At 43.9% G+C, this 24,377-nt stretch overlaps 1 protein-coding gene across 3 annotated transcripts in view; it reads left to right on the forward strand.

Annotated features, from left to right (window-relative positions):
• LOC133359721 (tumor necrosis factor receptor superfamily member 6-like) overlaps positions 1-24,377 on the forward strand; it is an 84,971-nt gene that overhangs the window by 47,442 nt on the left and 13,152 nt on the right. For 2 of the 3 annotated variants that reach the window (XM_061578239.1, XM_061578240.1), the window contains exons 6-8: positions 19,991-20,017; positions 22,209-22,229; positions 24,207-24,227. In XM_061578239.1, coding sequence (XP_061434223.1) covers positions 19,991-20,017; positions 22,209-22,229; positions 24,207-24,227 — 69 coding nt within the window. Of the gene's footprint in view, positions 1-19,990; positions 20,018-22,208; positions 22,230-23,075; positions 24,228-24,377 lie in introns of all 3 variants that reach the window. The other variant, XR_009757185.1, reaches the window with a different exon arrangement.

Raw genomic sequence — 24,377 nt, forward strand, 5'->3', positions numbered from 1 at the left:
CGTACGAGGGCTGGGGGGCCCCAAGGGGGTGCCTGGGGGGTCACGTGGTGGAGGGACCCAGACCTCCCGTGAGGTGGGGGAAGGGAGGCGTGGCCTGGGAAAGGAGGCGTGGCCTGGGCGGAGCCGGCCAAGCCAGAGCAGATATAAGCCTGGTGTGAACGCAGAGCGAGGCTGTTGAACTCCGAAGTGAAGACGACATCATCGGTCCTCAAGTCCCGGGTCGTCGTCCTGGGCCAGGCAGGCCGTTGCCTGCCTGGTCCACGCTGTGTCGTGTTCCAGAGTGTTAGTGAGTTGAGGAAGGTGGTCACCACCTCATGTAGAGTGTTATATTACTTACCGTTTAATAAATAGTGTTGCCTCCAAGCTGTGTGTGTGTGCACCTAATTCGAACCCACTACACATATTATCAGAGTACGTTTTTTGTTTGCATTCTGACCACAAGTATCGTGGTTAATGCAGACATGATTCCTTGTAAAAGGTTTCAGTTTGGTGTTTTAACATCTTAACACCTGTTTTGTTGCCAGAAAAATCGTGAAAACCTATTCTAATATTATAGAATTACACAATAAGAGACCCTAGACTTATTTTGTGTCTTCCAGCTTGTATCTTCCTCAGAACGTCCCCATTCCCCTCGTTCTCCCCTTATATATCCCTCAGCCCCCTTTCTCTATTATTATTTTTCTATCTACATGACTTTACCAAAAGAACCATCGAATATGAGTTCCCTCACCATATTTCCCTCAGGCAATCCCTGTCCTTTCCCTCTAATGGATCCGGACCGTCGCCTCTGCGTTCCACTTTGTTTCCCACCTATTCTCCTTCAAAATCTTTGCTCCAATCACTTCAAAAGCCCTGCCTTCTGACCAATCCCTGTAAAAGCCTCTTTCCCCCAATCGGAGACCTTGGTTCATTTTTGAATAGCCGTTAGGCTGCACATTGGCTTGGGGTCATTTTCGGTCATTATAAAGGCGAGAGAACACTTACGGTTTGAGGGTTGTGCACTCTGGCCTTGTGACACTCCCTGCAGGTTACGAGGGTGGGGTGGTTCGGACTAGGTGGAGTGTGGTGTAGAGGAAAATATCCCATATTGCCTAGTATTCTGTCTCCTTTTCTGCTAGTGTGTACAGTGAGTGGCAACGATGTTTCAGGGAGGATGTGTGTGGTTTTCCAGTTGCTTAGTATAGTTTTCTTAGTCGAGATATTGAAGGCCTAGGGTAGGGAATGTTGTGACTTTGATATGCCAGGGAATTTCGATTTAAAGCTTTCGTGACTGCAGGGATTCATCTTCTTGTTTCTTTCGGTAAAGTCACGTAGAAGGGAAGTAATAAAATAATAAAAATAAAACATAATAAAACAATTCTCACGACGTTTCGGCTACAACGCAAGCAGCCGTCTTCAGGTGAAGAATGAGACACTACCAAACTAGGAGCTTATATATAAGCTGCATTGGGGGTTGAAGAGCGCCTTAACAAAAAGAATGTGCATGTGAAGAGGAATTTAGCATATTCATGGAAAATGCGTAGGCGTTGGGCGGGGGGGTGTCAAAGTCATATTATGCCCATGCATTATGCAGGATCAGCAGCAACCAAGGGGGGTGCAGGGATTAGCAGTAACAAAGGAAAGGAATGTTAATGATATGTAGCTGCAGTTACTCAACAACCACGTAGAAAACTAAAGTATAAACTACATAAAAAACTAAAGTATAAACTGCATCGCACCATCAGTATACTTACTATACTCTATAATAAGCTGAGTTACTAACAGCAAGTAATACATTACAATTCTACCTCGTAAAAATTCTATAATATGCTTCCATCTAAACCTTATTCTCTTATATCACACGAGCATATACCGTACTATATACTGCCATAGATAAACCCAACATTAAATTATATACTGTATTGCTGTAAACCAACCTATATCTTATACATTTAATATAACACTATGTATTATTCTACACACCCTAATGTGTATCGAAATGGTTTATTACGTCCTTCCAATGATTGCTGAGCCAGAATCCATCTTCTCGGTTAAAATTGTCTCTGTGTTTGTATATGTGGATCGCCTCATGAACGAATCTCTCATGATAGCCAGATGGCTTGCAGAGAACCTCTGTCTTGGAGAAGTCGATATCATGTGAGCCCACTGAGTTGTAACAGTGATCTGCCACGGCTGAGGTGTTTGTCCTACCGTGTTTCAGGTCAGCTTTATGTTCACGGATGCGGTCCGAGACATGTCGTTTGGTTTCCCCAATGTAACTGCTACCACAGAGGCAACTTAGTTTGTAGACGCCAGGGTACTGTATGTCTGGAACCACATCTTTTACAGACGGTACCAGATCACGGATTTTATGTACTGTGTTGAATCGGACCTGGATCTTGTGTTTAATCAGGATTTTGGAGATCTTTTTTGTGACCCCAGCAATGTAGGGTAAGGTGATGGTCTTGAAAGGCTCCTCAACAGGATCCTTCTTGATGGTTGGAGTGATGGCTTTGCGGATTGTATAGTCGGAGTAACCATTTGCCTTAAGAGCTTGGCGTACGTGTTTAAGTTCACTGGAAATGTGTTCATGGTCGGAGATGCATTGGGCTCTATGATATAGAGTCTTGATGAGGGAATTCTTCTGGGATGGATGGTGGTGGGAATCCGGTTTTAGATAAGCATCCGTGTGGGTGGCTTTCCTGTAGACAGAGTGGCTCATTGAACCATCAGGTCTCCTTTTGATTAGGACATCCAAAAAGGGTAGCTTGCCATCATTTTCGACTTCCATGGTGAATCTGATGGCTGGGTGTATGGAATTGATGTGGTCGAGAAATTGGTCTAGAGCAGGCCGGCCATGTGGCCAGATGTTATCTGGCCACATGGCCGGCCTGCTCTAGACCAATTTCTCGACCACATCAATTCCATACACCCAGCCATCAGATTCACCATGGAAGTCGAAAATGATGGCAAGCTACCCTTTTTGGATGTCCTAATCAAAAGGAGACCTGATGGTTCAATGAGCCACTCTGTCTACAGGAAAGCCACCCACACGGATGCTTATCTAAAACCGGATTCCCACCACCATCCATCCCAGAAGAATTCCCTCATCAAGACTCTATATCATAGAGCCCAATGCATCTCCGACCATGAACACATTTCCAGTGAACTTAAACACGTACGCCAAGCTCTTAAGGCAAATGGTTACTCCGACTATACAATCCGCAAAGCCATCACTCCAACCATCAAGAAGGATCCTGTTGAGGAGCCTTTCAAGACCATCACCTTACCCTACATTGCTGGGGTCACAAAAAAGATCTCCAAAATCCTGATTAAACACAAGATCCAGGTCCGATTCAACACAGTACATAAAATCCGTGATCTGGTACCGTCTGTAAAAGATGTGGTTCCAGACATACAGTACCCTGGCGTCTACAAACTAAGTTGCCTCTGTGGTAGCAGTTACATTGGGGAAACCAAACGACATGTCTCGGACCGCATCCGTGAACATAAAGCTGACCTGAAACACGGTAGGACAAACACCTCAGCCGTGGCAGATCACTGTTACAACTCAGTGGGCTCACATGATATCGACTTCTCCAAGACAGAGGTTCTCTGCAAGCCATCTGGCTATCATGAGAGATTCGTTCATGAGGCGATCCACATATACAAACACAGAGACAATTTTAACCGAGAAGATGGATTCTGGCTCAGCAATCATTGGAAGGACGTAATAAACCATTTCGATACACATTAGGGTGTGTAGAATAATACATAGTGTTATATTAAATGTATAAGATATAGGTTGGTTTACAGCAATACAGTATATAATTTAATGTTGGGTTTATCTATGGCAGTATATAGTACGGTATATGCTCGTGTGATATAAGAGAATAAGGTTTAGATGGAAGCATATTATAGAATTTTTACGAGGTAGAATTGTAATGTATTACTTGCTGTTAGTAACTCAGCTTATTATAGAGTATAGTAAGTATACTGATGGTGCGATGCAGTTTATACTTTAGTTTTTTATGTAGTTTATACTTTAGTTTTCTACGTGGTTGTTGAGTAACTGCAGCTACATATCATTAACATTCCTTTCCTTTGTTACTGCTAATCCCTGCACCCCCCTTGGTTGCTGCTGATCCTGCATAATGCATGGGCATAATATGACTTTGACACCCCCCCGCCCAACGCCTACGCATTTTCCATGAATATGCTAAATTCCTCTTCACATGCACATTCTTTTTGTTAAGGCGCTCTTCAACCCCCAATGCAGCTTATATATAAGCTCCTAGTTTGGTAGTGTCTCATTCTTCACCTGAAGACGGCTGCTTGCGTTGTAGCCGAAACGTCGTGAGAATTGTTTTATTATGTTTTATTTTTATTATTTTATTACTTCCCTTCTACGTGACTTTACCGAAAGAAACAAGAAGATGAATGCCAGGGAATGTTAAGCCCCAGAAGAATAAATTAATTGAGGATTAAATGTTTGTAGATCCTGCTGAAATTCATAGTGAGGTGTCAGAGCATGACCAAAAGGCATGGAGGTTTGTCTGGGTTGCACCTTAAGTGCATCTGGGGCAGTCTAGTAAGTTGATAGTGGATAATCTTACCCTCCCCTTGTTGGTGAGGTATATTCCAATCATACATTAAAATTGGATCATTAAAGTAGGAGCGTGCCAGATTTGTGTCAATTTCTGGCTCTCCTATAGCCATTTAGTTTTAGGTCTGGTCTGTTTCTCCCCAAGGTGAAGGAGTCGATAAGTTTCTTTCATCTTGTATATTTCATCACCTGAGGTTAACCACTTAATCAGAGGATGTGGTTTGCCGTAGAGGTCTTTATTCGTAGTTTTAGTAATGATGTCTTTGATCTGGAGCGTTGTAAATAATTTGGGAGATCGTATGTTTTGGAGTGAATCTAGGTTTCCATCAGTGGTCAGGAGGTCCCCAATTTTAAGAATATTGGCTGCATTCCAAGATAGCATGTGATCTATTCCCCCCCCCCCCCCCGCATTCTGATTGATGGGTTTTCCAGAAGGGAGAAAGTCTATGGAGGGTTGGCGAGGATACGATGACTCCTGTGATACTAGCAAGGGTTGTCTGAACTTTCTTCCCACTCTTTCAACACCCATTTTATCGTTGGTGCTAATTAATATTGATGAATACGACTGATTGGTGGTATTTAAAGAATTCATGGAGGGCTAGGCCTCATTCACTTCCACCCAGCGTGAATAAGTAATAGTCGATCTTCGCCGACATGATGCAATATGTAAGTGGAGACTTGTAGAAGGTTTTGGGGATCCAGGTAGGGATAGTTGTCAATTGATTTAGAAGTTTTGGTAAAATCATATTTTTCACAAAGTGGGTATGGTTAGGGAGAGAGCAGGATATCATTCAACATAGAGAGTGATGCTCAGATTTCCAGCAGGAGTGGAGGGAAGTTCCTCTGGAAGATAATGGAGAGGGTGGTCGGAATTATGACGCCTAGATATTTGATCTGAGCTGGGCACCATCCGATTGCGAGGTCGTGTCTGGGGGAGACTGGCGAAAGAGATATTAGTTCCGATTGAATCGAAATTCAGTTTATCAGGGTGAGGATGGGAGTCAAGGGCTCAGATATAATTAGCAGGATGTTTTCCGCGTATAGATTTATTGTGTTTAATCTTGCTACCCTTGCCTATTCGGGTAATACCATGACAAGATTGATGCTTTGAGCCAGGTGCTCAATTTCCAGTGCAAAGAGTATGGGGGGAAGAGGGAAACCCTGTCTCGTGCCCCTACTCATTGGGAAATTCTGGGAGATCTGACCATGTGTTATGATTGTCAAGGAGGAGTTGGAGTATATCAGGCTGCATTTGACTATGAAGGAGGTGGGGAATTCGAATTTGTCCATGGTTTGAAAGAGGAATCCTATTTGACCCTGTTTATTACCTTTTCACCATCAACAGTTAAGGTGTGCGCACTCATATTCTCCTCGGTGTCTATGTGAATTATGGTTATTCATGTTTTGATAAATCTTGACTTAAGCTTTCGTGACTGCAGGAATTCATATTCGATGGGTCTTTCGGTAAAATCATGTAGATAGAAAAATAATAAAAATAATAAAAAATATCACGACGTTTCGATCGCAACACAAGCGATCGTCTTCAGGTGAAAAAAAAACAGCGAGAGAGCTGCTGAAGCAGGATGTTATATAGACCTGAGATGGGTGCAGCCCAAGGGTAAGTGGGCAGGGCTAGAGATAGTATTTGCATGTAAATGTAAGATTGGAGGGCACCCTGAGGCTGTGGAGGTGGCCATTGTATTGTGAGAGATTAGCATGTCAATGTAAGAGAACCACCACAACAGTGGATGTGCTGAGCAGGGTGGACTGTGGGCTTCTGGCTCAAGCTCATCGAATGTATTCGATTTGTATCCCTTTTCTTGCCGAGCGGCATATGGACTGCCCGTTTCCCCCCATGTGTCTCTATCCTCCACCATAATTCCCCTTTCCCTCCCTCATCTTGAGGCCCCCTCTGACTCCCCCCCATATCCCCCGGCTTGCTCCCCCCCACCCGCTTCTCTCTCCGCACACATTGACACATCTCACTCCTTTGCCTCCCTAAATGTCTCAGATTGGACCTCTATATATCGTTGCTTAGTTCTGCCCATATCGTTGTCCATCACCTGTCCTTTTCCTGTCACATTTCACTTTCACCCCCCCCCACCTCCCTTAAAGCCCCGGAAGTTGTTCAGCGGTGATTCCTGACCAGGAGGGGGCTGCACCAATCCGCCCTTTCACTCGCATGCATGGGACACGGCTGTGTAGAGCCACGTGCCGCAGTAAGCGTGTTAGAAAAGTAAGAAAAAGTTACAAGGTAATTAGTTCCGTCCACCCCATCCAACACCTCTTTTACTAAATCCAACAAACACCCCCTCTCCCCGCTCTCCCGATCTAATATGCTGAATGCTCAATGTCGCCCAATACCTCTCCCCCCCCCCTGGCGTGGTGTGTTGCTCTTTTCCACTTTCTCCACCTCATCCCCTCTTCCTTATCTGACGTGAAAAAGTACGGTTGCTTAGACCCACGAGGCTAATATAGTATTTTCCACCTACAAAAGACGTATTTCAATTTTTAAGACACACATCAACACATAATTCAAACACTTATCTTCCCTCTATCTGTGCCCCCCCCCCCCCCCGTGTGATAATGCGCAAGACTGCCACATTCTCTAGGGACAGATAAGCAGCTAAGTGACACCGCACTTAAGAAGGAGGTCCCATGATAGAGGCTGCACTTTGAATCTAAATTGGAAAATCATATCGTTCGAACTGCGTTTTATATTTAGTTTGTTGTACTTTCCCATACAACGTCAATCCGCATGGTTGGTTACATACAGTGTGAAAACAGTTTCAACATACATACTACGTAAATACACTACTGAACATATCTGTAGTGACATCGCGGGATGTCACTGTGTAATCTAGGATGATACCGAGGTAGCTGAAGTGATCGGTGAACCTGATGCTGTGACCAAAGATGTGTACGTGTGTTGGGAGCGCAGATAAGTTGAGACGTTGCCTGGTATCTAACATGATGGCCACTGACTTTGACGGATTAATGGCAAGGTTGTGTGCGGAGAATCACTGTTGCAATGCAGTGGTGCATTCCCAGAGCCTCTCAAATCCAGGAGCATTGATAGAATTGATGGCGGTGAACAGAATAGTGTCTTCCGCATATGAGTGGTGCTTAACACTGAAGCTTGCGATGAGGCGGCCGATCGGAGAAGTGTAGGCTGTGAACAGCAGGGGACCGAGGACGGAGCCCTGCGGGACCCCACATAATGCTTTTGTTTCAGGAGATGTGCACGAGCCCACCCTGACTGAGGATTGCCAATCAGAAAGCTATGACCGTATCCACTTGAGTGCTAAGCCACATATACCGAAGTCGGATTTCAGGAGGGAAGTAAGGAGCGAGTGGTTGACGGCGTCAAAGGCTGATGAAATGTCCAGACTTAAAAGTGCAACGATGGAGCCGGAGTCAATAATCATTAAAATGTCATCGAGCACTCTGGTGAGTGCTGTTTCTGTGGAGTAGTTTTGACGGTAAGCTGACTGGAAGGAGCAGTAGTTTGGGGAGGAGGTGATGTGGGATTTTAGCTGGGCAAGGGCTAGTCTTTCGAGGAGTTTATAGAGGTTCGAGAGATTAGTGATGGGACGATAGCTAGACGGGTCATCAGGGTCGAGACTTGGTTTCTTTAACAGGGGGGAAACCAGGCCAGATATGAAGTTGGATGGAAAACACCCCATAGAGAATGAGGCATTTGCGATGTTCCTGATCATAATGGTGAGTTCGGAAGCACATTGCTTGAACAAGGAACCTGGGAGGACGTCGAGTGGAGATGACTTAATGTGAAGTGATTGAATTAAAGAGAAAACGTATTTTGAAGACACCTGCTTGAACGTGGTTAGAAAGGTGTTTGGGTGAGTGCTTACAATATCAGAAAACGGGAGTGGGGTACGATGGTGCAATGTGAGAGAAGACGTGCGGGAGTTTGCGATGGTGATCAGCTTGTTGGTGAAGTACGTTTTTGAAAGAGGTGGCGAGTTTCAGTGAGGCCAGGGGATCGCTAAGGTGAGTAACCATGGTGATACTAGGATGTAGAAGATCCTTGAGGGTTTTCCAAACGATGCGTGGTTTTCCGGTAGCTGTTTTGATGCGTTCTTCAATGTAGGAGGAACGTGAAGCAAGGATAACTATATTCTTAGGTTTTTTCGGTAAAGTCACGTAGGTAAAACATCAAAATTAATAAAAATAAAATAAAATAAAGATCACGACGTTTCGGAGGCAACACAAGTCTCCGTCACCAGGTGGGACCGTCACAGCCATATTAGCTGCATCAAGTGAGGCAATGATTCAAGATGTAATCCCTTAAAAGCGAGTTGGGGGGGAGGAGAGGGGGGGGGAGCTCATCAGAATGTGGTAGCCAATGAATGGAACGTATCGGGAGGGAGGGGGGCGGGGCCAAAAGGGTGGGCGACGGCGTGGAAGCGATTGTGTGCAAGAGACAAACTGCTGCACACGCCAACGCATTGGACAGAGAGGGGGGAGGGGGAGGCCTGATACAATGATACAAAAGAACGGAAATGCCATTGTTTATAACAATGCTGGCTGAACAAGGAAGAGATTACTGTTAAACACTCGGTAAAGTAAAGTAAAATAGTGCCTGTCAGATAAGATGGTCCAAAAAATGTAATTAAGTCTTTTTTGCGTGGTTAATAACATCTTTCCAATGATTACTAAGTTTGTACCCATCATCACGGTTGAAATTATGTCTGTGTTTGTATATTTGTATGGCTTCGTGTACAAACCTTTGATGGTAGCCAGGAGGTTTGCAGAGAACCTTGGTCTCGGAAAAGACAATTTCATGAGAGCCCACCGAGTTGTAGCAATGATCGGCAACGGCCGAAGAATCAGTTCTGCCGTGTTTCAGATCTGACTTGTGCTCGCGGACACGATCAGCAACATGACGTTTCGTTTCTCCAATGTAGCAATCACCACAAATGCAACTCAATTTGTAGACTCCAGGATACTGTAAGTCAGGAACGACATCCTTCACAGATGGAATCAGATCACGGATGTTATGCACTGTACTGAATCGGACTTGGATCTTATGTTTGTTTAGAATTTTGGAGATCTTTTTGGTCACGCCTGCTATGTATGGTAACGTTATAGTTTTGGTCGGAGTTTCATGTGGCTGTTTCTGTGTGGTGGGAGGGACAGCTTGGCGGATAGTACGGTCAGAGTATCCGTTCATCCTGAGGGCCCGATGTACATGTCTTAATTCACCGGTCAGGTGGTGTTGGTCAGAAATGCCATGGGCTCTGTGGTATAGCGTTTTGATGAGAGAATTCTTTTGAGATGGGTTGTGGTGGGAATCCGGTTTCAAGTAGGAATCTGTGTGGGTGGCTTTCCTGTAGACAGAATGTCCCAAGGATCCGTCAGGCCTCCTCTCAAACAGAATATCCAAGAATGGTAGTTTACCGTCTTTCTCCACTTCCATGGTGAATCTGATGGATGGGTGTCTAGAATTGATGAATTGATAGAAAACGGGCTAGAGGATGACTATATCATCTCTCGGCAGACAAGGGCAATGCCACGGTCATCATGGATAAAGATTCATACAACAACAAAATCCTGGACCTTCTTAATGATGGGAGTTACTCCAAAATTAAAAACGATCCTACTAAAAGCCTAACAACGAAAACCAACAGTATCATCACGAGTTCGACTTCCCTAATCGAACCAAGCAAACGTCCCTCTCTAAAACCATCGGCGGCTAGACCTCCCAGACTCTATGGTCTTCCCAAAATCCATAAGGAAGGCACCCCGCTACGACCCATCGTGTCGACGATAAACTCTCCTACGTACAAACTAGCCCGTTTTCTATCAGATACTCTGCTCCCCTTCACAGGCAAGACCTCTTCGGCAGTACTCAACTCAACCCAATTAGTCTCTATGGTTAAGGACATGGTACTATCTCCTGATGACATCCTCGTCAGCTTTGATGTAGTATCTTTGTTTACTAAAGTCCCAGTACCGGACACCCTAACAATAATTGAGGACTTAGTCCAACATGGATTGAATTCTGATGTACCTGCGCTGGTTAGGCATTGCCTCACCAACACCTATTTTACCTGGAATGGCACTTTCTACAAACAGAATGAGGGTACCCCTATGGGCTCCCCCTTGTCACCAGTTATAGCCAACATGTTCATGGAAAAGTTTGAATCAGACGCCATCCACCCTGCGTCCTTCCTTTTGGAAGAGGTAAGTGGATGACACTTTCGTCATCTGGCCACATGGCCTCCCAGCACTGAACCACTTCTTGGACCACATCAATTCTAGACACCCATCCATCAGATTCACCATGGAAGTGGAGAAAGACGGTAAACTACCATTCTTGGATATTCTGTTTGAGAGGAGGCCTGACGGATCCTTGGGACATTCTGTCTACAGGAAAGCCACCCACACAGATTCCTACTTGAAACCGGATTCCCACCACCACCCATCTCAAAATAATTCTCTCATCAAAACGCTATACCACAGAGCCCATGGCATTTCTGACCAACACCACCTGACCGGTGAATTAAGACATGTACATCGGGCCCTCAGGATGAACGGATACTCTGACCGTACTATCCGCCAAGCTGTCTCTCCCACCACACAGAAACAGCCACATGAAACTCCGACCAAAACTATCACGTTACCATACATAGCAGTCGTGACCAAAAAGATCTCCAAAATTCTAAACAAACATAAGATCCAAGTCCGATTCAGTACAGTGCATAAAATCCGTGATCTGATTCCATCTGTGAAGGATGTCGTTCCTGACTTACAGTATCCTGGAGTCTACAAATTGAGTTGCATTTGTGGTGATTGCTACATTGGAGAAACGAAACGTCATGTTGCTGATCGTGTCCACGAGCACAAGTCAGATCTGAAACACGGCAGAACTGATTCTTCGGCCGTTGCCAATCATTGCTACAACTCGGTGGGCTCTCATGAAATTGTCTTTTCCGAGACCAAGGTTCTCTGCAAACCTCCTGGCTACCATCAAAGGTTTGTACACGAAGCCATACAAATATACAAACACAGACATAATTTCAACCGTGATGATGGGTACAAACTTAGTAATCATTGGAAAGATGTTATTAACCACGCAAAAAAGACTTAATTACATTTTTGGACCATCTTATATGACAGGCACTATTTTACTTTACTTTACCGAGTGTTTAACAGTAATCTCTTCATTTTTCAGCCAGCATTGTTATAAACAATGGCATTTCCGTTCTTTTGTATCATTGTATCAGGCCTCCCCCTCCCCCCTCTCTGTCCAATGCGTTGGCGTGTGCAGCAGTTTGTCTCTTGCGCACAATCGCTTCCACGCCGTCGCCCACCCTTTTGGCCCCGCCCCCCTCCCTCCCGATACGTTCCATTCATTGGCTACCACATTCTGATGAGCTCCCCCCCCCCTCTCCTCCCCCCCCAACTCGCTTTTAAGGGATTGCATCTTGAATCATTGCCTCACTTGATGCAGCTAATCTGGCTGTGACGGTCCCACCTGATGACGGAGACTTGTGTTGCCTCCGAAACGTCGTGATCTTTATTTTATTTTATTTTTATTAATTTTGATGTTTTACCTACGTGACTTTACCGAAAAAACCTAAGAATATGAATCTTTGCAGTCACGAAAGCTTCAAATCTAGAAGCAAGGATAAGTTTGTTAGTTTTCCTGCAGGCAGCTCTGTAGGCAACTCGATCAACAGAAAGACCACTGCGGGCCGCGAACCTTTCAAGGCGCCTCCTGATTCGCTTAGCAAGGATGGCGTCTCTTGAGAGCCAGCAAGTGTCGTGGGAAGGCTGCCGAGTGATTCGTGGTTTTATTGGAGCCAGCTTGTTCAGAGCCGCCCTCAGGTCAGCTTCTATTTGAAGAGCGTAGACAGTTGGATCGGAGATGATGGGGATAACATTGAAAGCGAATTTGCAAGGAGGTGCTGTAGAGTGGAAAACTTGATACCCTTGAAATTACGGGAGTGGCGGGTGATTTTGATGGTGATGGGCTTGGGAATTTGAAGGGAAAATAGTATGAGGTGGTGGTCAGAGTAACCAGTTTGGATAACTCCCAGTGCAGTGATGCGTCGATCCTGGTCAGGTTCCATAACCAGGTCGAGCATACTATTAACATGTTGAGGACGCTCTGGTGGGGCCTGAGTTGGTGATGATCAGGTTATGGCAGGCCAAGGTTGACTCGGGGTGGCTATCAATGGAGGCTGGGGTATTGCCGGTGCAATTAAAGTCTTCAGTAAGCACGAGCCTGTGAGATGGGTTAGGAATGAGGTAAAGAAATTCGGAAAGCTCGTTTAAGAAGGTAATGATGCTGCGATATGGAGGGCGATAGATGGAAATGATGGAAAAGCACTCGGTGTTAGTAGTGAGGGACACGGACTGGACCTCAAAGGTGGTGGGAGCCATTGGTAGATAGAGCTCTTTAATTTTCAAGTGTGCATCGTAGACGACCGCTAAAACACCACCCCGCTGGTTAGTTGCGCGAGGTTTGTGAAGAACATTGTGAACAACATTGTATCCCGGGGGTGCGCCTTCCAAAGAGATGGCTGGCGTTGGAGTCTGGCCTACCCCAGGTCTCGGTAATAAACAAAAGGTCGATGTGGTGGTCTGAGATGGTATCGTGAATTAGGGCTGATTTGTTGCTAATGGAGTGTGAGTTAAGATGGACGTGGCGGATGGGTAAAGGTGGATGTGAAGATCCGAAGAGGCGCGGCATCGAGAGATCAGAGGAAATAGCTGGTTGAAGTTTGACCTGTGAACAGCTGCCCCTACCGCCTCTGCAACCACGGTGCCGATGCAGTCTCTGACGTTGACCGCGAATAAGCCCGAGGCCAGAGAGCATCCTCAGGAGTGCGGATTCCATGTGCAGGTGATGAAGAGATGGTGCATGTCGAAGCCCTATTATATCAGCCCATGCTGTACCGGTGGTGGTGATGGTGGGGGCCAGGATTCGGGTCGACTCCGATCAGTGGCTGTGCTGTCCGGAGCAGCAAGTCCAGGTAGTGGTGTCCAAGATCCACGCTGTCAGCATGCGCTTCCCCGCACGTGGCGGGTGCGTACACGCCTACGTGTCCACTTGTTTAGCATGTACACGGGCCGACACGACCACCCACGTGGCGCATACAACGAAACGGCCAGAAGAACATGAGGTCCAATGGAGTAGCTGACCACGCTCTGTGCTCCAGCTCGCAGGTAATGCAGCAGGGTGGACGAACTCCCATTCACTGGTGGTGCTGGGCAGCGGGCAAATCCACTCTCTCGTGTTGAGCAGTGGACAGTCTGCGTCACTTTCCCACTCGCTGATGGTGTTGAACAGTGAATGGAACACGTCGAGTTCCCACTTGCTGGCGATGCTGAGGCATGCCAAGCTCCCACTCACTGATAGTGGCGGAAGAGGTGTCTTGTGAGGACGTCGCTGGCAGGAAATGGACCCGGGCGGCTGTTAAGCCGCACTGCATGAACAGTGCAGCCAGCGTCCTCCAGCCTCGTGCATGGGAGCAGCAGGCGGGGTTGGAGGCAGGGATCTGCCAACGCCCAAAGCTCGGACGAAAATAATGAAACAAAATAAATAATACGAAAGATGGAGTGAAAGATGAAATTAAGAAGAGCAGGAGATAGTGAAGAAGGACGTCGGTAAGGTACGAGGTAAGGTAACAGTAGCTAAACAGTGGGAGCGACAATGGACTGCAGCTATCTGCTGCGGCGCTATCGCCATCTTACCAAACAGCTTACGCTGGGAAAAAAAACTCCCTGCACGATGACTATAAGATCATACAAACCCAAACTATAATGAGGGAAATTAACGTACAAAACTAGTGCTGGAAAATACCCATAACCACCAAACTATCCTGCTATACATGAACACTACACTTCCCTTACACGACTCGGAAAGATTCCCTGTGTAATGCGAGCAAGGATTGAGGGGGGGCGGAGTCTGGGTCACGTGGGGAGTGGGTGGAGTTAGGGTCACGTGGGAGAGAGGATTTAGGGGAAGAACCGGAAGGGACAAGGGGGTGGAGACGGAGTGAAACAGGAGGAGGCCACGCTGGGCAGGACGGAGAGAGTGGCGCGGTCGCCACGCGGTGGGAGACGTCGACACCGTCAGCCATCGGTGTCAGACGCAGAGAGCTAGCGGCTGTGGGAGGCTAGCTGTATACGGGGCAGTAGTGAAGCTAGAGTGCGGAGCAGCGGTGTGGCTGCAAGGTGGAGCAGCAGGGAGACTGCCTAACGGAGCAGCAGGGAGACTGCATATCGGAGCAGCCGAGTGGCTTTGGAGAGATCGTCGGGAGGGACGCGGGCCTGAGCGAGGACGCCGTGGTAACGAGATTCTACGAACCCAATAAAGGACAACGGAGATCGACATCTGAGAGAGAGTCCTTTATTACACCTGTTAAAATATATACGGCGATTGAGGCCCCCATCACCTCCAAATTACTAGCAACTATGAACGCCACTTTCATCCTGGGTGGCTTCCCAGGCTCTATGAACGCCAGGATCTCAGTACTCCTTAACCTGGTACTTGTCTAGAGGCAATGGGTAACTACAGACGATCTCCTTACTGAACTCGGACTACAAGTTATTTGCTAGAATTCTGATGAGTAAACTGGAAAGAGTCCTCCCATCAACAATCGGAGAAGCACAGATGGACTTTGTAAAAAATAAGGAATCAGCTGAAAATATAAGAAATCTAGTAAATACAATTGATATTGTGACCAGGGACAAACTCGTGGCATATTCTCTGAAACTCGATGGATAAAAAGCATTTGACAGGGTCGAATGGACATTTAACAGTGTCGAGCGCCAATCCTTCTGCCACAGTAATAACAAATGAACGAATCTCTCCTAGTTTCCCCTTTGGAAGAGGCACTGGGCAGGGATACCACCCTTTCACCTCTTCTGCTCATAATAGCAATAGAACCCCTCTCAGAAAGCACTATAAGTAACCGACAGGTGACCAGAATATGCAAGGGGGGAGTAGAAAACAAAATTAACCTTCATGCTGACGATTTCCTAATAACCCTTACTAAACTATTGACCTCTATCCATACCCTACTCTCTTTGATCACGGAGTACAGAGAAGCATCAGGATACAAGCTACATTCGACAAAATCAGAACTGATTCCCCTTTCCCCTAAATCCCCGGAGGGCTTTCACCAATTAGGTAGTTCCCTATCCAAATAAAGTACCTTGGGGTAATAATACTATCCACACTCTGTTCCAGGACACCACTACATCGCTGCAGGCCTGGAAGGTCATTCCTCTATCCCTTTCTAACAGAGCCCACCTACAGAAAATGATGATCCTTCTGAAGCTATTATACCACCTAGGAATACACCCACCTGATTACCAAAAGTATGTTTTAAAACACTCCACTCACGCATCATATCGTTCAGAGGAACTACAGAATATCAAGAATAGACTATCACTCTCTTACATTCGCCAAAAAATCGGATAAATTGGCCCTCCCTGACTTTCTTAAATATCACAGATCAATCATGCTCTAAAACATTAAACACTGGATAAATCCATAAAAAGGGGGGATTAAAAAAAAGTAGAAGGATGGTTCTGTCAGTCCCTGGTCACTTTCTGGGATTGCGTTCACCTACACCAAAGATAGACCACTGACCTCAAGCCGTTCCGGACCATTACCACCATCCTAAGAGTCGACAGAGATAGACAGATTCCATTCTCCCCTTCTCTGCATCGACAATCCCCTCTTTGGGGCAACCCATTCCTTATAATAGAGGGCAAATTAATTAAATTGGCTGCATGGAAAGCAGCTTGTTTTGCTGACAAAGGAAAGGAAAGTGGGGTTTTTTCCAGTAACAAGAATTGGAAGAGTTGACAAAGCATCTGCCTTTAACATCATAAATTTGCCTTCAAAATATATTCAGGAGAAATAGATTAGTGATGTATACAGACACATTTGCCAAAGTAATTTGTACATTTGATTCTTAACAACGTATCCATAAATTCACGTAAAAGGGAAATAATAAAATAATAAAAATAAAACATAATAAAATAATTATCACGACGTTTCGGCCACAACGCAAGCAGTCGTCTGCTTACGTTTCGGCCACAACGCAAGCAGCCGTCTGCTTGCGTTGTGGCCGAAACGTCGTGAGAATTATTTTATTATGTTTTATTTTTATTATTTTATTATTTCCCTTCTACGTGACTTTACCGAAAGAACTAAGAAGATGAATCCCTGCAGTCACGAAAGCATTAAATCGAAATTTAACGTATCCATAGTTAAAGTTTAACATGACATTTTATTGATGGGATGTGCGTTGTCTTGATGTGGTCTGGGACTATTTTTGCTGTTGTTTAACTACCTTTCCCAAGCTTGGGAATTGATTATGTAATTTTTTATTTAAAACTGTATCTATTTAAGGGGTGCTACGGTGGTGTGATGTTATGTTCCTTGCCTGGTATGCAGGAGGTCCGGGTTTGATCGCAACACTCACCCCTGCATAGTTGGAGTTGACATTCTCCATGTGGATTTTTTTCTCCGGGTCCTCCAGTTGTCCAGTCCACATTTAGAAACATGCATTGAGATTATTAGGAAAAAATTTCTGATGTAAATTTCCACATAAGCCAGTTTATGGAGCTACCATTTGTGGTCAGGTCGCTTCTGAAAAATAAGTTAATACCGCAGTGAGCTTTACCTCGTTTTTATCTGTATATTTTTAAGTGACTTGTTTACATGTTTGTATAGTTTTTTGTTGTTGTAACATTCTGATCTGCCCCTGCTGGACATCTGTGAAAAAGACAATTGTAACTCATCGGATTATTTGAGTATAAAGAAATATTCTGATTCTAAGATGTCCACGGGGCACTGTACAGACATACCTGCACGCTTTTTGGCGATGCCCAGACATCATCGATTTCTACCAAGATATTGCCAACTACTTCAACTCAATCTGTGGCACAGAAGTCAGCCCTTCAGTGGATTCGTCATTGTGGGGTTTTAAACCAATGGGGGGGGGGGGTATCTAAGTACCAACACACGTTACTCCAAGTCTTTTACACCATGGCAAGGAAAACAATCCTGGGAAATTGGAAATACCATGAACCCCTGGCCTCGGGAAGTTGATATAGATCGCCGCGATGGAGCACCTCACTTACAAGCTGAAGGGAAAAGCACGAGAATATGAGGCGATATGGACCCCTTTCCTTGAGAATCCAGGATAACACAAAACACCTGGACGTAATGAGGAAAGACACAAGTGAGCGGGGACTGGGCAGGAGGAGTTGGTCATAGAAATCACACCACTCTATTACATTCTAAGCGACAGTTGTCCCCTAGAGGGAGAATAATTACCCAGAGAGTGCGGCTCCCGTTCACCTGTTACCCGTGCTCGAGTTTGTTCACCCTCTGTTCTGTTTGTGGTTGCGGGTTCAATAAAAATATTTTTAAAATTCAAATTTCAAAACTATCACCACTAACCAAAGCCGTTGATAAATTATCCAGGCAAAAAGCAACAATTACACCTCTACATATGGGCTGCTTCACCCTAAACAACCAGGCTTCTGTAAACATCCATTCACAACTTCTGCGGTACTCAAGTCCCTTAATGTCCTATTTATTAAACTGGAAAAGCAATACTGTGCCGTACTATTTCTTAATTTGACCAAAGCCTTTAATCCGGTGGACTATGTCACTTTACAAAATAAACTCTAAATCCTTCATTGCTGCAGGGAGTGAAATTAGGTTATTTCAGACGAAAACTTGGTATTCGGAAATTTCTATTTACAAATAGTCCCACAAGGCTTCATACTTGTGTAGAGGTGTAGTTGGTGACATCACGTCACTCTCGCCTTCTGAGAGAGTGGCGTCGCGGAACGTGACGTCAGGCGGGCCGTGGGGGACGGTGACGTCATGCCCCCAGGGGGGTATTTAAAGGGGGACCCGGGATGTAACCGGGGTTCGTCGGGGTTAGGAGTGGGGACTCGGGTAGTTGATCCTCACACGAGGCTAGGGGAGGCTACTCCGCCCGACCGGCCGAGGTTGGGGATATTCTCGGCCCGGGGCAGGGAGGAGAGCCGAGGTAGCCAGAGTGTAGGGATCCCAGTACAATGTCCCCTGGGGCGTTATCGGCTAGGGGGGTTTTGGTTCGGCGTAAGCCCTTAACAAACCTGGCGTAAGCCCTTAATAAACGTGGCGTGAGCCCCTAACAACAACCTGCCTCGGAGTCGTGAATTGCACTACAACACTTGGACAAATCTTATTATCAACGTAAATAATCTAGGAAAACAACTTACACACTCTGACATCAACATCATCAGTGTGATTTCTAAAGGTTGCATTAAATAAACTAAATTCACTCTTCCATTCGACTCTTCGTTTTACAGTGGATGTTCCATACAATACCCACAATTGTGACGTCTATATCGGTTCAAACTTAAACTTCCTTTCTGCTCTTAGAAACATCCGATTGCCTATCTTTGTTTTTAGGTTTTATTGGATAAATCCGCAAAATACTTGATGGATCTGTTGACTACAAAATAACAAAAAAAATCCTTAGAAACGCTTTACCTCTCAAAAAAGCCAGATTCGGTCTGCGTAAAAATGGCCTTCTGAGTGGCTACTCCGTCATTGTGGAATCGCTATCACATTAGATTTGGTAGCTCAAAATTTTACAATGAGATACCTCAGTTCACTCCGGAAACTCAAGGTCCTTCATATATGTGGTGGTCATACATAATCAGCAGCGAAGCATGAACCCTAGTCTTTGTGGATCACACTTAAAATTTTCACTTACTGATTGTATTTGCTTTGTAAAGTTACATTTTTCCTGACTTTTTTTTGCTCATGTAAGAATGTATTTTGATTTCCTTTTTCTATCGATCCCTTATTATTGTATCGTATTACATTTGTATCGCAAGATATGTAACCTTGATTGTAACTAAGGTCTGTATCGTATAGCATCTGTACTGTTGCAAGACGCCCGTGAAATAGAGCCAAAGACCTCAAAAACACAACATCTATTAATCTATCTTCAAGCAAAGACAACACTGTTGGAGCTTATCCTTACAAACTGCTGGTGCACTGCAATACATAAGGCTAAATTTTTTTTCAGAAAAGCAATAAAAACTTGAATCCATTGCATGGTTGTGAGACACTCAACATTGTGAAAACCATGTGTTTCAACGACATTGATGGGGTAGTGGTGGGGGTTGTGGATGGGTGGGGTGATTGTGCGTGCACGCAATAGCGAGCGATGGGTGGGGAGAGGAAGAGATCGGGGTGGAGTGGCTACATGAGGATCATATGTTTCCATTGCGTGCATGTTGTTTTATCCTCAAAGCACTTTTATGTGTTTATGTTTAAATGTATTTTGAAAAATATTGTACAACTGTGATGGTGTTGATTGTTTCGGTGGATTTTTTTGTCAGCTCGAGCACTCAAAAATCTTCAACGAGGTATGTTCTCTCAACAAATATTTGCATTAAAATGGCATCGTCCATTTCGAAATCTTTAAATGCGGGGGTGAAACTGTTTTGAAATTCAACCAGAGGCTCCTTTAGCAATGCTTGTTGTGCACGGACAGTACCTTAACTTTGAAATGCGACACTTCCATTTTAAAATATTTTAACAATATAAATAATAAATGCATACAGAACCTGTGGGGTAACATGATCTTTTGAATGTATGATTACATTTCAATGACAAATTAAATCAATACTGAAATCAAACTGCTCACTGCTAACAATTAAAAATGCTCAATGTTTTACTGTTATTTTACTGATAGGTTTGTGAATCGTAGTTTAAACACTAGTAGTTCCCTGTTTTGATTAAATAAGCCACGTATCGAACTTTGTTACATTGTTAGAGTAACCGATGAAAGATTAGGGTCCTTATTCAGTCACATTTGCTTGCTATTGTGCTCCGTTGTGATGGATTTGCGGTAAATTTTGCGAAAAAAAGAAAGAAACATCGTCCATGCCCATGAATTCCATAACAATTTGTAACACGTTTCTGTCCTCGGAAGTATTTTTCCCCCCAATGAATGTGTGTAACTGGCTACAGCTTAGATCAGAATTGCGGACGATATCAAATAAATTGTTGCAACGTACTAGAACGTTGATAAATAATCATTGCAATGTGCGTCCTTAGAGTTACATTGAAAGACATATTAACGTGTAGATTAGAGAACATACGCAGGTGAAAGACGCCTCCCTGATTAAAACAGGTCATTGACGTCAGGCAGGACTCGTCATGAGAAGAGATGATGATCAATTATATTATTTGACGTTTGATGTAATGGCAGCCAGAGGAGAGAACGGATCCAAGAGGACGACCTCCATTGGGAAGGAGTGGTAAAATCAGCCTGTGTGCAGGACACGAGAGAGATGACAGTGGCTGCAGGAGGACTTACCCGTAAACAGGAGTGCGTGTGTTCGATCCCAACCCTGATGCCTGTATATTGGCAGTTTACATGTTCTACCCGTGGTCGCGTGGATTTCCTCCGGGTCCTCCAATTTCTCCCTCCACATTTAGAATCAACATTCGTTTACGGTATTTGGCTGCTATAAATGTCTACATGATAAGATACTTCGTTGAGCTATCATATGGCCAGGTCACTTCTGAAAAAGAGCTTGATAGCTCTGTAGACTTTACTGGGTAAAATAAAAATATATTTTTTTATAGGATTTATCATGGCTGGTGGTGATTAATAACCTCAGCTTCTAAATTGCGCAACAAGATATGTAGATGTAGGATACTGAAAATAATATCATAAGAAGTGGTTTTATCAGAGGTGGAAACATGTTGCTTTAATTTATTTACCTTCAAAACTATTAAAACAGTAAAAAACTTTTATCTGAAAAAGACGAATATTGTTTAAAAATACTGTTCTGATTACGATGTACATGAATCCTGGCTCAAAAATCCAGTCAAAACTTAGGGCCATCATCTGGAATTCTCCGCATTTTTTGGACGCGATCTTCCCCACAGTGGAGATGTGAAGGATCCATTACAGAGTAAAATGTATCATACTAACAAAATACAACTGTAATTATCTGACTGGACATATAACAAAAAACTGCTAAACTAAGCGGTTACACTTATCTTAAACACGCACGAGCCATACTTCACCACTGTAGCTAGTGTACAGTACAGACTAAGCTGAAATATTACTGCCCATGCGTTATAACGAAGGGCTTATGAGAGAGGCAGACTTCATCGTCCTCGCTCCAGAGAGCCCAGGACTCATCGTCAAAGATGATGCAAGGGAACCATCTCACGCACGTTAGCAATCAGTCTTCATTTGTAAATTAGCTGGTCATTACATGGAATTAACAAATACACTCATGTCACCAGTAATAGTAATTACTCACAAATATTGCGTCTCTAGGGCTACAACTGGACTGGATCAATACTTAAATTCAGAGCTTAAAAACGTGTCGACTCCCTCATTAAAATCTGGGCCCATCACTCTGCCTCGTTACGTTATCAGGGACCCCTCAACCTGAAAAAAAAATTCAAACCTACTAGACTGCAAACTATTGTTAATGACCGTGTCTGTAATACCTGTGATTTAGAATCAGCACAACTCTAACTTTTATGTTCGTTAATTTACAAATATTTTATTTATTTTGTTTTTCGATCCAGAAAAGAGGGATATTCGTAAAGGTACGTTTTGTACACAACTATTTTTTTCATTTGCATTAAAATGTCATCGCCCATTTAGAAATCTTGGAACTCTGAGGGTGAAACTGTTTTTGTGACTCATAGGACCATTTAGTAATGCTTGTTGTGCATGGACAGTGCCTTAACTTTGAAATGCGAAATTTATATTTTAAAATATTTTAACAATTTCAATATGTATTAGGTAGTTGTGTGGTAACCTGATATTTCTATGTATTATTACATTCAATGACAAATTAAATCAACACTGAAATCAAACTACTCTGCTAACAATTAACAACGCTCAATGTGTTCCTATATTTTGTTCTGATAGGTTTTTGAATTGTAGTTTAAACAGCAGGAGTGGCTTGTTTTTATTAAAGAAGCCACGCATCGATCTCTGTTACATTGTTAGAGTAACCGATGAAAGATTAGGGTCCTTATTTGGTCACGTCTGCTGGCTATTGTGCTCCGTTGTGATAGAGTTGCGGTTAATTTTGCGATAAAAAAGCAAGAAACGTGTGTGCGCATGAATTCCATAACAATTTGATAAAGGTATCTGTCCTCCAATTTGTTTTTGTTCCTAAATGAATGTGTCTAACTGGTTACGGCTTAGATCAGAAATGTATGCGATATCAAAGAAATTGGAGTAAAAACTAGAACGTTGAAAAATAATCATTGCTACGTGCGTCCTCGGAGTTACGTTTCAAGACATAGAAACGTGTAGATTAGAGAGCATACGCAGGTGAAAGACGTCTCCCTGACCAAAACAAGTAAGTTAAGTCAGGCAGGGCTCGTCACAACAAGAATGATGACCAATTATTTATTATCAAACGTTTGATGTCATGGCAGCCAGAGGAGAGAACGGATCCAAGAGGACGACCTTCATTGGGAAGGAGTGGTAAAATCAGCCTGTGTGCAGGACACGAGAGAGATGACAGTGGCTGCAGGAGGACTTACCCGTAAACAGGAGTGCGTGTGTTCGATCCCAACCCTGATGCCTGTATATTGGCAGTTTACATGTTCTACCCGTGGTCGCGTGTATTTCCTCCGGGTCCTCCAATTTCTCCCTTCACATTTAGAATCAACATTCGTTTACAGTATTTGGCTGCTATAAACGTCTACATGATAATATACTTCGTTGAGCTATCATATGGCCAGGTCACTTCTGAAAAAGAGCTTGATAGCTCTGTAGACTTTACTGGGTAAAATAAAAAGTAGTTTTTTTTTATAGGATTCATCATGGCTGGTGGTGATTAATAACCTCAGCTTCTAAATTGCGCAACAAGATATGTAGATGTAGGATACTGAAAAGAATATCATAAGAAGTGGTTCTATCAGAGGTGGAAACATGTTGCTTTAATTTATTTACCTTCAAAACAATTAAAACAATCAAAAACTTTTATCTGAAAAAGACGAATATTGTTTACAAATACTGTTCTGATTACGATGTACATGATCTGAGTGTATCCGTTCAGACTGTGAATCTTTGCTCAAAAATCCAGTCGAAACCTAGGGCCATCATCTGAAATTCTCCGCATTTATTGGACGCGATCTTCACCACAGTGGAGTTGTGAAGGATCCATTACAGAGTAAAATGTATGATACTAACACAATACAACGGTCATTAGCTGACTGGACATGTAACAATCAACTGCTAAACTAAGTGGTTACACTTATCTTAAGCACGCACTAGCCATACTTCACCACTGTAGCTAGTGTACAGTACAGACGAAGCTGAAACATCACTGCCCATGCGTTATAACGAAGGGCTTATGAGAGAGGCAGACAAATCTGGGCCCATCACTCTGCCTCGTTATGTTACCAGGGACCCCTCAACCTGAAAGGAAAATTCAAACCTGCTTGACTGCAAACTATTGTTAATGACCGTGTCTGTAATACCTGTGATTTGGAATCAACAGAACTCTGACTTTCATGTTCGTTAATTTACAAATATTTAATTGATTTTGTTTTTCGATCCAGAAATGAGGGATCTTCATGAAGGTACGTTTTATACAAAACTATTTTCTTCATTTGCATTAAAATGTCATTGCCCATTTAGAAATCTTGGAACTTTGAGGGTGAAACTTTTTTTGTGACTCATAGGATCATTTAGCAATGCTTGTTGTGCATGGACAGTGCCTTAACTTCGAA

The sequence above is a fragment of the Lethenteron reissneri genome, chromosome 65 (assembly GCF_015708825.2).
Source record: "Lethenteron reissneri isolate LAM-NWPU_2019-01 chromosome 65, ASM1570882v1, whole genome shotgun sequence".
NCBI classification, from domain to species: domain Eukaryota; kingdom Metazoa; phylum Chordata; class Hyperoartia; order Petromyzontiformes; family Petromyzontidae; genus Lethenteron; species Lethenteron reissneri.